The sequence below is a fragment of the Anas acuta genome, chromosome 3 (assembly GCF_963932015.1).
Source record: "Anas acuta chromosome 3, bAnaAcu1.1, whole genome shotgun sequence".
NCBI lineage: Eukaryota > Metazoa > Chordata > Aves > Anseriformes > Anatidae > Anas > Anas acuta.
Window position 1 is genome coordinate 40,298,542 of NC_088981.1, and position 13,370 is coordinate 40,311,911.

The following is a 13,370-nucleotide window of genomic DNA, read 5'->3' on the forward strand; positions in this document are numbered from 1 at the left end:
AGTCACAGAATGCAAGATCGATTGGTGCAAAGACAAACACTTTATGAGAGACTCATTTCTCATGTTAGGAAACTATATTAAAGACTTCAGTCTCTGTTCTTTTCTCATCAGTGTGTGTATGTTGTAATACTGGCAAGACAGAAAGCTGAGATAAAACAAATCTTTTAGTTGGCAGTTCTTAATATTCTGATACCTTAGGCAACAATGCAAGACTTCTAGAGCCTTATTTGAACACACATTCCTCTCTGAGGAAAGTATGCATGTACTAATTTATTTTAGACTACCCCAATAATCCACCCTATACATACGCACATTGTAATGTGTTTCAATATTAAGTTGAAATACAGACTTATAAGAAGTCTTAGGTCAGAAAAGACCTCCCAGATCATCTGGTCCAACAGTACCCCTACCACCAATATTACTCACTAAGCCATGTATATTTCATTTAAATGCTCAAAGTTTTTTTTAGAGATCATGCACTGATGCTCTTTGATGGTGAAAAGCCAACTAAAAGAATCACAAGAGCGCTAAATCAGAAAGCGACCAACGGGCATAGCTTAAATCTTACCTTGGCTGTTTTTTTCACGAGTTGACATTTTTGCTGGTTTTGGGACAGAAATAAAATATCTTAAAACTATTTCTAAATTCTCACTCTAACCTGCTTGGATGAAGACTGGCATATAGTTTAAAACTTAGAAGTTTTGCTTTCATAACCTCTCTCCATTTACGCATGTACACAAACAAAAATATAAGGGAAATAATCAAAAAACCTTTTTTTTTTTCTTAAAACCCATCAAAGTAAAATAAATCCTTCTACCTCCCACCAAAATTTTCTGTCCTTCCTAAAGATCCAACCTGATGAGGCATTCTCCATAATTTCAAAGATCTTTGTAAAAGTCTTGAAAAAGAGCTGGAAAGAGCAATTCTTGGAGTAGTTATTAATGCAATTTTAGCTCTATATCCTTCATATGTATTTCATAACCATCTTCCCAGTGTATTTATTTACAGGAAATACTATTCAGTCAAAGACAAATCTTTTCATCTTCATCCAGTATTTAAAAATAAATATTTTTATTTACCTTGGCTGACGATGACATCTTTGTGCCTGGGGAAAAATTCAAAATAATATTGTTAGTCTGTGAAATAATTATGAAATCCATATAATCTAATTTTATATATTATTCCATTTTTCAATCTCAGGGTCTGTGTACAGTTTAACTGTACTATACAATGCTATATAACTAATCTTGATGAACATAGAACATTTTTACACACACATTATTTTACTCAGGTCTCTGTATCTGTTAAGTCACTTAATGTCTTTGGCACTATGGCAGGGATTCCTAAGAACTACTGTGATAACAAAAACTATACAGCTTTTTAAAACAAATTATGGCAGCCATATTCCTTGTGTGCAGAAAATTCCATTTTGAGAGAGCAAACGTGTAATAACCAAATGTTTTAAGCTGCCAAACACCCTCAGGACTGCATGCAAAGCATTTAACACCTGTCAAAATAAGCTGTCCACACACAACACCACAAAATTTTCTAGGAATTAACCCTGTTGGACATGTGGATTAAATGTAAGCAAGTTGCAGTTTCATTTAAAATGGATCCATGCAGCATTACTGGATATATAGCACAAAGTCTTCTTAAGGAGTGCAGTTCAGATGTCTCTTCTTGCCAGAATCAGGAATGAACTACTCACAAAAAGCCTCAGACCTTTTTTGTGAAGTGGGAAGAGATACTAATTTCCAGCATCAGAGCTACTTCTTATCAGAATAACACTCCTTGATGGGAGAATGTATTGCATAAAAAAAAAAAAAAAATTGAATCCATCTGAAATTCAGCAGAAAGGTATGAGTGGCATTCAGTATTTTTAGCTGGATGGAGGTCACATTTTTGTAACAGTGACAAAGGGTCATACGCATGAGGAAAGTCATCTCTGGCTATTGGTACAATCAACCTTCATCGTGCTGCCAAATGACAAATTAAAGCTGGATTCCCTATTTTGCCTGAAAAAAAGAAAACTGAATGATGGGCTGCCGTGGGAACCCTATTACTTCTTGTGGCTTTATCAGACTGATTTACAGCTCAGTGCTGGCTTGAAGACTGAGCTTGCTAAACAAAGTCCATATCCTGGGCTGGTAGCGCAAAGCATATGTAAAACATTTCTGTCCTGGGGCCCACAATAGGGGCTCAGTTAGTTCTACTCCCTTGCATGAGACTCGGGTAACTTTAGGCAGATTAGGCCAACTTTCTTAATTGGGAACTCTAAATGCAATATATCAATATGCCTTTGCACAACACAACTGATTCTGTTGGAAATCACGCATGCAGGATCTGACTAAGAAATTAGTACTAATGTGTGTTTTTGAACGCAAATTCTGTTTTTACTATAAATTTGAGCATAAGAACAAGGTACACACATACAGCATGCGATATCCAGTCTTCAATTCAATAGTCTACAATTGACAATGTTGGAAGCTTTATTTTTGCCCAATACTTTCAGATACAACAGCTTCAAATTGTGAACAGGTAACTTTCTCTGACAGTAATTAATCCCAATCTTTCCCCATCCACTCTTTTGTTAGATACCCTATTTGCTCTAAGTAGAGACTGGAGAACGGTGGCATTTAAAGTCCTTCAGAGAAAAAGTAGAATTGCAGGAAAATGAAATAAGGCACTTATTTTGACCTTGCCTAAACCAAAACACAAAATGGGAATAAAAGTAAAATTTATTTTTCATTATTAACAAATTTAAAGCATAACACACTGAAAGATATTTTATTAAGATAACAAAAATCAGGAAAAGAAATTTTGATAAAGTAGAAATCAAGACAGAGGGATTTTCATTCCTCAAAATTATCTAGAAGTGTCCTGCTGTAATTGAAATTGCCAAAGGGCTTTTAAATTCCAGCAGTGAAAAACAATTACAAAAGGAAAAGAAGTACTTGCAAAATATGCAACCCATAATCCCTCGCACACAGCACTTCACTGCGCTGCAGAGCTCTTCAAGCTAGGCATAAAGCTTTTAGTAAATGTGCTGATATCCACACCCAAGATTAATTTATGATGTTTTTGTTCTTCCCATTCCTAGGGAAGAAGGAATGCACTTGCACCACTCTTGAGTAAGTATGTGTTTGACTTATACGCAAGCTCAGGAGAGCACTACAAACACCATCATGGAAATTAATCCGAATGGCCTGAAGAGTTTTATTTGTCATAGTGGGAGGGGCTTTCAGGTAGTCCTGCCTTGGACCAGTTAATGACAATCTGAAGATTAATGAGAGCTGCAAGGACATCCAGCTGGAGAAGCTGGCAGCACTTTTGGGGGGAAGCTCAGAACTCAGAAGGATCTCAGCAAACAGGAGAGGGCTCAGCCTAAAAGCCAGCACAACAATTTTAACAAAGTGATCACAATTTCAAAAGAAGTCAAAAAGAAAACCAAGCATGCAAATGTGAAACAGGAAGCCCAAGTGGCAATGAGCATTGAGGATAAAAATTGGGTCACAGCAGGGGTCAACAATATGAAGTTAGAGCTAAATGCAAACTCTTGTCTGTACTGACAGAAATGTGGAAGTAACTGCTCTGAGCTGTTCTTCCCTTGTGAGGCCCCTGCTGGAGACCACAAACTGAGAAAACCCACTGCTGAAGAAGAGCACAAGAGGGCTACAGAGCATCACCTATGTGGAAAGGCTGAGGAAATTGGACTTCCCTCTGTGCAGAAAAGATAATATAAGAGTTAAAAAGTGACAAACTATAGCCACCAATCACTACGCTCACAAAAGGTCATTTTGATTTATAAATGTGATGGCTTATATCCAGGATGGATATCCAGGCACACTTTTTGTTGGGAGCAGCATCCCACTGCTCACCTGGGATAGGCTGTGCAGAGCACAGCAGGGGAGGCCCTGGTCTCACCTCAGCACCCGTTGGCCTAGCACGGGGCCTAGCACCCTCCAGGCTCACTACATAAGAGTGTACTCTTATGTAGTGTACTACATACACTCAGAACTACATAACACCCTTCTCATTAATATTGTGGAGACATGGTGCTCTATGCCTCATCCATGAGCTTAATGAAACAGCCAAACATTGATTTCCTCAGCTCTACTGTGAAGTTTGGTGACACCTGGGTTCACTGGGACAGTAACCCAGGAAAGCAAGCATGTGTATAGTCACTGTGTCAGAATCAGCTCACTAGTATAAATTATTGACAGCAGCTGTAAGGTGGGTCTAGAAAAATACTGCAACACTTTATTATTCAAATAGAATTGAACTCTTTTAGAAAGATAGAAGTAACAGAAGGAAAACCCTGGCACACTGGAGATTAAGCTGAAAAGAAAATCCCTGCCTGTCATCTAGAAACTGCAAGCAGAGATCTGTTAAACAGTTCATTTGAGAGACCTTTCTGAAATCACAAACGTTTCTTTTACAATTACAATCTACTTTAGAAACACACACGTCAAATCCAGTAGATTAATTTCAAGGAGATATACCAACATTTTCAAATAATTTTAAAGCACCAAAAGACTGGTTGGAAACTTCACAACAGTGGCATTAAGCCATAAATTATAATTCATAAGACAATTTTGCTAACCCAAACAAGCAATAGTAAAACATATTTACACTCACACCCCACATTCACATTTTGTAATGAATTTAAGATTCCACAGGCATTTGGAGTACCACACTTACAGATTATGCAAGTGATAACTCATGGCGAAAACAAAGATGCAAGTGGTCTTTGCATATGCTTATTTAAATTCACTGAAATTATGCAGTTTCACAATATTTTGACTCTAAAGTTCACTCATTTTTATGCACCAAACTATACGTACTTGTCTGCATTCTTTGCCACTTTCGATATTAATTTAGATGTTGATGCTACTCTCAGCAGCTTGTTACGACTGTCATCTGAGCCCTCCCAAGCACTGTGAGGTTTTTCAGCAGTCAAGGATCTCTTTATGCTAGAAGAAAAAAATATATTTTAGAATGACAAGTTAATAAGATAACAATAACTGGAATGGGTACACAACCGACAAGCAGCAGTAGACAAAAGCAGAGCTAGGTCTTCCTTCAAGCTGAAGCATGAAACAGGAAAAAAAAGATTAGTCAAAAAGTTCTAATGGGATGAATGAAAACAATGGAGCAAGACAGTTGCCAAATGTTTTATCCATGCCTTTCCATTTTCACATGCTCTTACATAAAGGCTTGAACAAAAAATCTCTATACTTCATTACAAATGAAGCTAACAAATTACCAAAAGGGAAAAAAGAGGCTATAATGTATTAGCCTTAAAGAATAAGTTTTAAAAAAATCACCTAGAAAAAAAAAAGTAGATTTTTTTTTTCCACAGATTAACTGTTCATCACCTTTAAAATACTAATTTCTGTGGTGAAACAGTTCTATCAGATTATGATTTATCTGCAAAAAAAAAAAAAAAAATTAAAATCTTCTAAATCACATTTATTGCTTTAATCTTTTTGAAAAATGTCTGCAAACATCTTACATGAGTAAGGCAGGCTAGATTTAGTCCAATGTTATAGACAAATAAATCCATGAATTCTGATGTAGTTTTTCAGCAATCTCATTGTAGCCAATTTACACTAATGGTAACCTGAAAAGTTTTGCAGTCACTAGCTCATTAGTTTCATACCCATCTCAAATCAGGGTAAACATTCAAAAGTGATCAAGGCCATATTACTCAAACAACTGACTTAGTCTGCATCTGTCCTGCTAACAGCGTTACACTTCATCCCATCTGAAATGCTTTTTGCAGAAGTAAGTTCTGATATGCAGCCTCAGAACTGGCAAGCTCACCTCCACAACACCTCAAGAGGCTGGAAAAGGTCCTGGGACAAACACGTTAATCAAATCACATTAAACCATTAAGACACTGCAAAAGCTTTTTTTTTTTTTTTTTTCCCCAACACTGCAAAAGATTAGTATGCAAGACTTCAGACAAACACCTGTACAGTGAGATACTGGGCAGAAGAACAGGCCGCAAGTTCAGCTTCAGACAATGTAGAGTTTGTGCAAGACATGGAGACAGAGCCTTTATGAAGTGTTATAACATGCATCAGTCAAGTGGAAATTTAAATATTTATTAGAACTGTGAATTCAAGCAATGCAAGACAACAATCTTGTGAATTACAGGAAATTTCAGAGGAATAATTTTCATTTATTTAAGAGTTTGAGTCTCCTAAATGACAAACAGTAAAGGAAAGAATGTCATGCCTTCCTAAACTATAAGGTAACAATGAACCAAAAAAAATATAATAATTAAAAAAAAAAAATAGACAAAGAAAAACAAAAAAAAAAATCACCACCACCAAAAAAAATAAAGACAAACAATGCACCAAGTGATCTGGACAGTCTTTAAATCCAGAAATAATGACCCAAATCTTAAAATCCATTTAGAAAAAAAAAAATTAATGCCCAATTTCCACTAAAATGAGCGGAAACACAGAGGCAATCCTAAATAAGCTCCTACCTTCAGCCAAGTCAAGCAGTTCTATAATTTGGATGTCAAAATAGAAGTGTGAAGAATTAGAATAAAAGTGAAGTGTCCTGCAATCTAGCAGGAATTGAAAAGGGTGGAGGGCAAAAAGAAAAAGCAAACAAATAGGAAAAAAAAATCCAAACTGCAGTCACATTACAGAATAATTTGAGAAGAAAAACATCCAAAAAGGTAGAGTTTCAGTAATACTAGCATTTAACAAACGCTGTTACAACACATAGCAAACAGCCATGTGCAAAATACACTCCACAATTCAGCCTCTTCAGACAAAACATTTGAAATGTATTTTGAGAAAGATCAAGTCAGAATCATTGTTATATATTTTTGAATGACTGATTAGAGGTAAAGTAGCTTTACCATATAAGGATTTCAATCACTGAGAAAAAGTTTGTAATCTTAAAAATTTACTCAAATAAAAACTGCATTTTTAGATATTTGCTGTGTTGCAATGCATTCTGAATGCATCTTGTTTCACACAAAAAAATCAAACATCAACTTGATCATGAAAATAGAGCTATTTCACATGACTTGTTGTCAGATATGAACTCAGTATCATTTCAATCATTTTCTATCTCTGTACTGTGAAAACCTTTTAGCTGGAGCAGAACTCTTGCTTTCTTGAGTTTGCCTGTGTGTTTGGAGAGTCTGTGAGGAGGGCTGGGGAGAAGGTGATGCTTGAGTTTGTGGACTTTGATCATTAGAGTGAGATTCCTCTTTTTTTTCTTTCTGTCCTGGAGGTTTTTCCTTCTTTTTTTCTGTACCGCTGTAAAATAAAGTATAACATAGGGAGAAAAAAAAAAAAAAGAGAGAACAAGCAAATAAATTAAAAAGGTGGGATAAAATGCCCTCTATGAAAAGATGGGAGAAGCATGTCACAACATTATATATATGATCACTAAGAAAAAACTCTGTCTACTCACTCTGTTTAGATTAGCATTTTAAAGAAGATTTGTCTACCTTTTAAATAAGACTTACTTACAAGCTCCAAAAATAAAAAAGGCGATGGAGGCACAGAAATTTGTTTACTTATTTTTACTGTGGAGATGTACTATGTTTACACTGATTTAAATACAACTTTCATTTCAGTACATCCTTCATGCTTGGGTGATGTTACAGCATTCAAAGCTCACAAAAGATGATGCAGCAGAATTCAAAGGAAATTATCCCAAAAAATTCATCACAATTTTGATCTGCAGTTGAATGAAATTAGACTATCTTGCTACATCTTTAACACCATCAGTACAAAAGAGCTAAGAATCTCTTTATTTTCTAAGAATCATCTTTATTTTCTTATCTTTATTAGGTTAACATTTCAAACAGCCTTAAATACATGTAATTCATTAAGGATCTAACCAAAGGTCCACTACATAAAGAGTACGTAAAAGATACTTGTATTAAACAGTGTACTGTGCAATATACCAAATCACACAAATCATAACAGGACCTGAAAGAGAATTCTGTAGTACATGACATATTTTGTAAACGAATAAAAAAAAAAAAAAACCACTCTTCCAAGATACATTTATCAATGAAACAAAACAAGGTACAAGCACCAGCTAAAATAGGAAGAGAAGGATTTTTCTCTTAGGTTCAAAATAACCTGCAAAGTAAAGAAATAAAATGTATCTTTCTGAAGGGAAGTATTTAGATTTCTATTCCTTCACATCACTTCTCCCCCAACCCTTGTATAACCTTAATTGTTTTTCCATTTGTTTTTATTTTTTTCCACAAAACACTATAAAAGAAAAAAGTCAATATTCAAAATAAATGAATGAAGATGGGACTTGATTTTAATATAACACTCATCTACCACTGAGATAAAACCCTCAACACTTCAATATTTCTAAATGCTTCCTAAGAAGCACTGAAGACCAGTTTAAATTGCAGAAAAATAACATAAAATACCAACATTTAAGGATCATTTAGGTTTTCTTCAGTAAACCACATCAGCTAGATAAACAATACAATACAATACATCAATGTCACACATTCCTTTCAGAAAGATGAAAGCAAACCAGAGCATTCATATTTGTGTAAGGCATATATGTGATCATGGAGAATAAAGCTTGAAGAACTGTGGGATTTTGATTAACAGTTTATAGCCAGAATTCCCTCATTCACTAGAAACAGAAAAATAGAGTTTTTTTAATTGGAACACTTCACTCACAATGGTAGATACAAAAGGGCAAGAGGGCACTAAGCAATCTTTTTCTTTTCTTTTTTTTTCCCATTCTCTGGGAAGAAATGCAATATAGAGGAATAAATTCCATGAATGTCTTATTACTAAAGATGCTCTTTATTCCTTTTGTGAGAGATACACTTGCATTCATACTCATAAATGTAACATTTCTCACGACTTCCATCTACTAGGAAAGAGGTTTTTTTTCCTTCCTTCTTTTATTTTTTTCCCTCTATTTTCCCTTTCTCTCTTAGGTATTTCAAAATAGTTTAATTAGAGGAAAAGTGATGAGGGAAACAAGAGGAGAAAGACCTGTTTCGTCTCATATTTTCTGTGTTCTTACCCAAACTCATTCAGCTCATCTGATCCACCTCCTAGAAATTATAGGTTCACTGTGAGAATCTCTTCAACATCTTCACTGAACTTGTCAGCTATAGACTGCCAACTTCCATTTATCATTACTTCTTTCCTTAGCTTTTCTGCATCTTTGAGTGCCACTGCTTGCTCTCAGCTGCAGCACAAGGTATACCTGGGGTTCCAATACAGTGTTTTTATTTGGCACCAGGTGGCTAGTAGGCTTTTTTTTTTTTGGACTGCCATTTCAATTTGAAAGTAAAATATGTAGATATGTGGCAGTCTAGGTATTGAATATCCGTGTTCTGAATGTATTTGGTTTACTATCTCCTGTTAAAATATTCAGCTTAATCGTATTATGACTGCTATTACTGAGTGGCTCTCCCACTAAATCCTCTTGAACAACTAATACCTCTTGTGCAACAACTGAAACCAAATCAAAGTACCTTTTCTTGTGGGTTTCTAAAGACTAGTTGTTCTGGGAAGCAGTTATTTAATGCATCCAAAAATTCTTTCCAAATCCCAACTTGGTGAGGCATTTCTTCAATCCACATGTGAGTATTTGAGATCTATTACTATCCTAATTTTCCAGATTCTCCAATTTCACTTAGCCCAATGTTTCATCCCTTGGACCACAACACACTGGCAGCTACTGTGGAGGGTCATCATTCTGAAATACAAAGACTATTCTTACCAGAAGCTGTTTTCAGACAAACGTTTAGTCCTAAAGAAAATTATCACAGGTCTCTGTGACAGAGTACAGTACAAAGTAAAAACGTATTTCCAACTCTAGTGATACACAAGGTGTGCAACATTTTTTGTTGCAAAGTGTTTTGGCACCTCTATCACCCATCAGTTCCAGACTGTAGGGCTGAAATTTTCCAAACATACATGACTTCACCTCTGACAATGGGACATCATCTGTTTTTTTCACAGTGATGTTGCTGGGCTCTGTTTTTAGTGTTCCTGAGGTGACAGCTGAAATTTTAGCACACCTTTGTTGAAACGAGACACAATGCTGTTGTGCAGCTCTGAGCCATAAAATCATCTCCATAATCTTACAGTGTTCAGGTTGGTAGAACAAGGATTAAGCAGTCTAGGAAATGAAACTGTTTATTCATGGATGAAATCTCAGATATATCAAGTTTGCAGAGGCCAGAACCCCAGAAACATGCAATATTAAGACTGCACAAAACAAAGACACTAAACTTCAAGAAAACGACAGTTTGGACACAAGTAGTACTCCTGATACATGTGACTAGATGTATGGCTACCTATATTTAGAACATGCAAAGCTATAGACAGGCTTTGGGGTTGTTTGGTAACTCAAGTTTAGTTCTACATAAACAGATGACCATTTTCACCTGCTGCACCAGTTGAACCCCCATCCTGAAAAAAAAGCATAGACAAGTCAAGGTGAAGTGTCCCACAGTCATGTGATATCCTCTCTCCTTTTCATCATGACAAAAAGTGTTAGAAACAGACATGTTTATCCTGACTTTATTTAGAACGTGGAACTATTGAAATACAATTATGATTCCTAACACAGACACTATTTAGTACTCAGCAGTTTTGCTGTTGCAAAAAGAAAATAAAAAAATAATCACCAAAGCCCACATCTTCAAAGCCCAAGAACTGACATTTCCTTTCACCTTTCTTGAAATGGTATTTTTATAAAAGGGAAAACCTGTTTTCTTACAAATACCAGACACTTTTTTTGGGGAAGACTATAGAAATACGGGAGAACAGCTGAGTAGATAACTGAAGATGGGGGACTTAAACCTTTCTGAAACAACTCTTGAAGAAGGCAGTCATGTATCTTTAGCTGCACTGGTAGTACAAAACCCTCCATCTGGAGGCTTTGGGGGCCCAGGAAGAGCTGCTCTCTGCACATTGAGGTTTACCTATTTTGACCCATCCAGGTCTCCTTCTAAAGACCTTAACTCAGATGAAAGGGATGCCATCCACTCCACTCTGTTCCTCTTATGTACTCAAGCGTGCAACAGCCAATGAATCAGGAAGGCGATTCAGCACAAACGCAAACTGAACACTGCAGAAGCTGGACTGGCTCTCATCAATGTGCTAAGAGCCACATGGGTAAGATTAATGGAAAAGTGCTAACTAACAAATACCTTCCTGAAGGAATGTATTTTGTCCTGGTGCCTCTTGTGCTAGTAGATAGAGACACACAGTGATCAGTTTCTAATTTATTGTAGAAAAATAAACATAAGTATTCAACAAGAAGATATACAATGCTACATGAGGGTGAAGAGTGAAGAACAGGGTATTACCCTTACTTTTCAAATTCCAAAGGGAACTAAAACTTTTCTTGTTTTGTTCTTAACACAGTTTATATTTGCATGCAGCATTTTTATTCCCTGAAATATATCATTTCCTTGTCTTGTTGTATAGCAAAGTATTTACATCCATACTAGATGATAAAACAGCTACTGGAGTTACCAGAGTACACAACAGAGGCCAAGAAGTTGTTCACATAATTTACACAATTATACATTAAGAGCTTTCCCTGTCCTGTGGCTATACCTGGCAGCCTGTTCTTCCCAACAAATACATATAATTGCAAATTATTGATTAAATAAGCTATGTGATCACTATTTAACAGACCCACAGAAGGAGTAGTTACAGAAACTACAGAAGTAGTTACTTTGGTTGCTCTATGCAACTGAAACCATTACACGGAGGGGAAAAATGTTATTGTTTTGTGCATAGCAAACTTAAATTGCAAATATTTAATCAGTGTTATTTTTATACATTTGAGATCTGATACATACATACTTTACAAAGACTAAGACATATTCTAGGTTAAGATTTTAAATTTTAAATAGTAAACTTATATCTTAAAACTCACTATTGTTTCACAACTATTTTGCTATTGCCTGCTATTTACACTCAAGACAATGAAGTCAGTTTTGTTTTTTAATTTCCTTGGGGAGGAAAAAAAAAGATTCAAATGAATACCAGAAGGAAAAAAAAAATTCCAGTCATATTGGAAATACATTTGCCTCTTCTGTCCTTTAGTGAGAATGCATTTGGACAGTATACACTAGAAACAGTCTTCATTTATGAATTCCTTTTAGAACCCTGCTGTAAGCAGCCCAACAACATAGTATATTTCCAAAGCTAATTTTTGCCTCAGAGAGCTCTGCTTAGGGTTGTGCAGAGGCAAAAACAAACTCTTTCTCTTTTTCTTTTTGTTGTTGTTTGTTTTTCCATTTTGCTTTTTAAAATATAATTTCAATCTTAATAACAAGTCGGTACCTTTTTGCAGCAGATGAAAGTGTTTCTTTTCTGGCAACAGATACAGAGGAACTGTGGCTTGTTTTTCTGCTTCCCGTACTCCCATTGGTTATACAGGACATCGAGATAGCTTCTCGGAGGCTTGGCTGACCTAGAGAAAAAAAAAAAAAAATTTTACATCTGCAACTCAAAGATCCATCAGAAAAAAACATGAGCTCTTAGAGGTGGACCTGGTATCCCACAGAAGCAAGCTGAAATGCTCAGGACTACCATCCAGTTGGTATCCAGTGACGTACTTTCATGAAAGACTTAACATAGCTGGAGAAGGGAGACCCAAGACCCTTAGAAAGGCAAGAATACACTCTTACAGGAATTAGCCTCTCTACTGCCACACTGCCAGCAAATAGCTTACTTCAGTGACATGCCACATCTCTTTCCAGTTGTGATCCTTAGGAAGAATTATAGGTTATGGCTAGCCTTGGTAAATTGGTTAGCTTGGACGGCTGTAGTACAGCAGATCAGATTATTTCAACTCTTTTTCAAAACCATCACAGTTCACAAATAATACCACATGAGGTTTGTTGCTTTCAATTTATTTTTTTTTCACTGAACTTCAAAGAAGTTGCAGACAGAAGCCCTCTCTGTACTGAGACTTATTAAGTTATCCCTTAAGGAATATCCCTTAAGTTAACCCCTAAGGGTTGTGATACTAAGGATTAAAAAGAAAATCAAAGGTGTTTTTTTTTTTTTTGTTTTTTTTTTTGTTTTGTTTTGTTTTTTCTCATTTGTTTGTTTTTCAGCTGCCCTTTCCCATCTTAAGAAGATATCTACTTTTGACCATATGCAATATGGTAAAATTATTTCCAATATAGCTTTCTCCACTGAACATCTGCCCTCTCCAGTGAATGCTGCAGACTCCCTCCAGGGATGAATCAAGATTGTGTATGTGAAGAAGGCTGTTTGTCAGATGCCCACTTCACTCATTGCAGAAGTTTGAAAATATGCAGTGAATGTGGGAGGGACTGCAAGAAAGAGGGGGGAGCGAAGGCTCTT

The 13,370-nt window shown here is 36.0% G+C and overlaps 1 protein-coding gene across 10 annotated transcripts in view; it reads right to left on the reverse strand.

Moving 5' to 3' along the window:
* EML4 (EMAP like 4) overlaps positions 1-13,370 on the reverse strand; it is a 203,732-nt gene that overhangs the window by 47,967 nt on the left and 142,395 nt on the right. For 7 of the 10 annotated variants that reach the window (XM_068676743.1, XM_068676742.1, XM_068676741.1 and 4 more), the window contains 5 exons: positions 12,339-12,468; positions 7,116-7,289; positions 4,845-4,973; positions 1,080-1,105; positions 569-601 (listed from right to left, as the gene is read on the reverse strand). In XM_068676743.1, coding sequence (XP_068532844.1) covers positions 569-601; positions 1,080-1,105; positions 4,845-4,973; positions 7,116-7,289; positions 12,339-12,468 — 492 coding nt within the window. The remainder of the gene's footprint in view (positions 1-568; positions 602-1,079; positions 1,106-4,844; positions 4,974-7,115; positions 7,290-12,338; positions 12,469-13,370) is intronic. The other 3 variants (XM_068676744.1, XM_068676737.1, XM_068676745.1) reach the window with 3 other exon arrangements.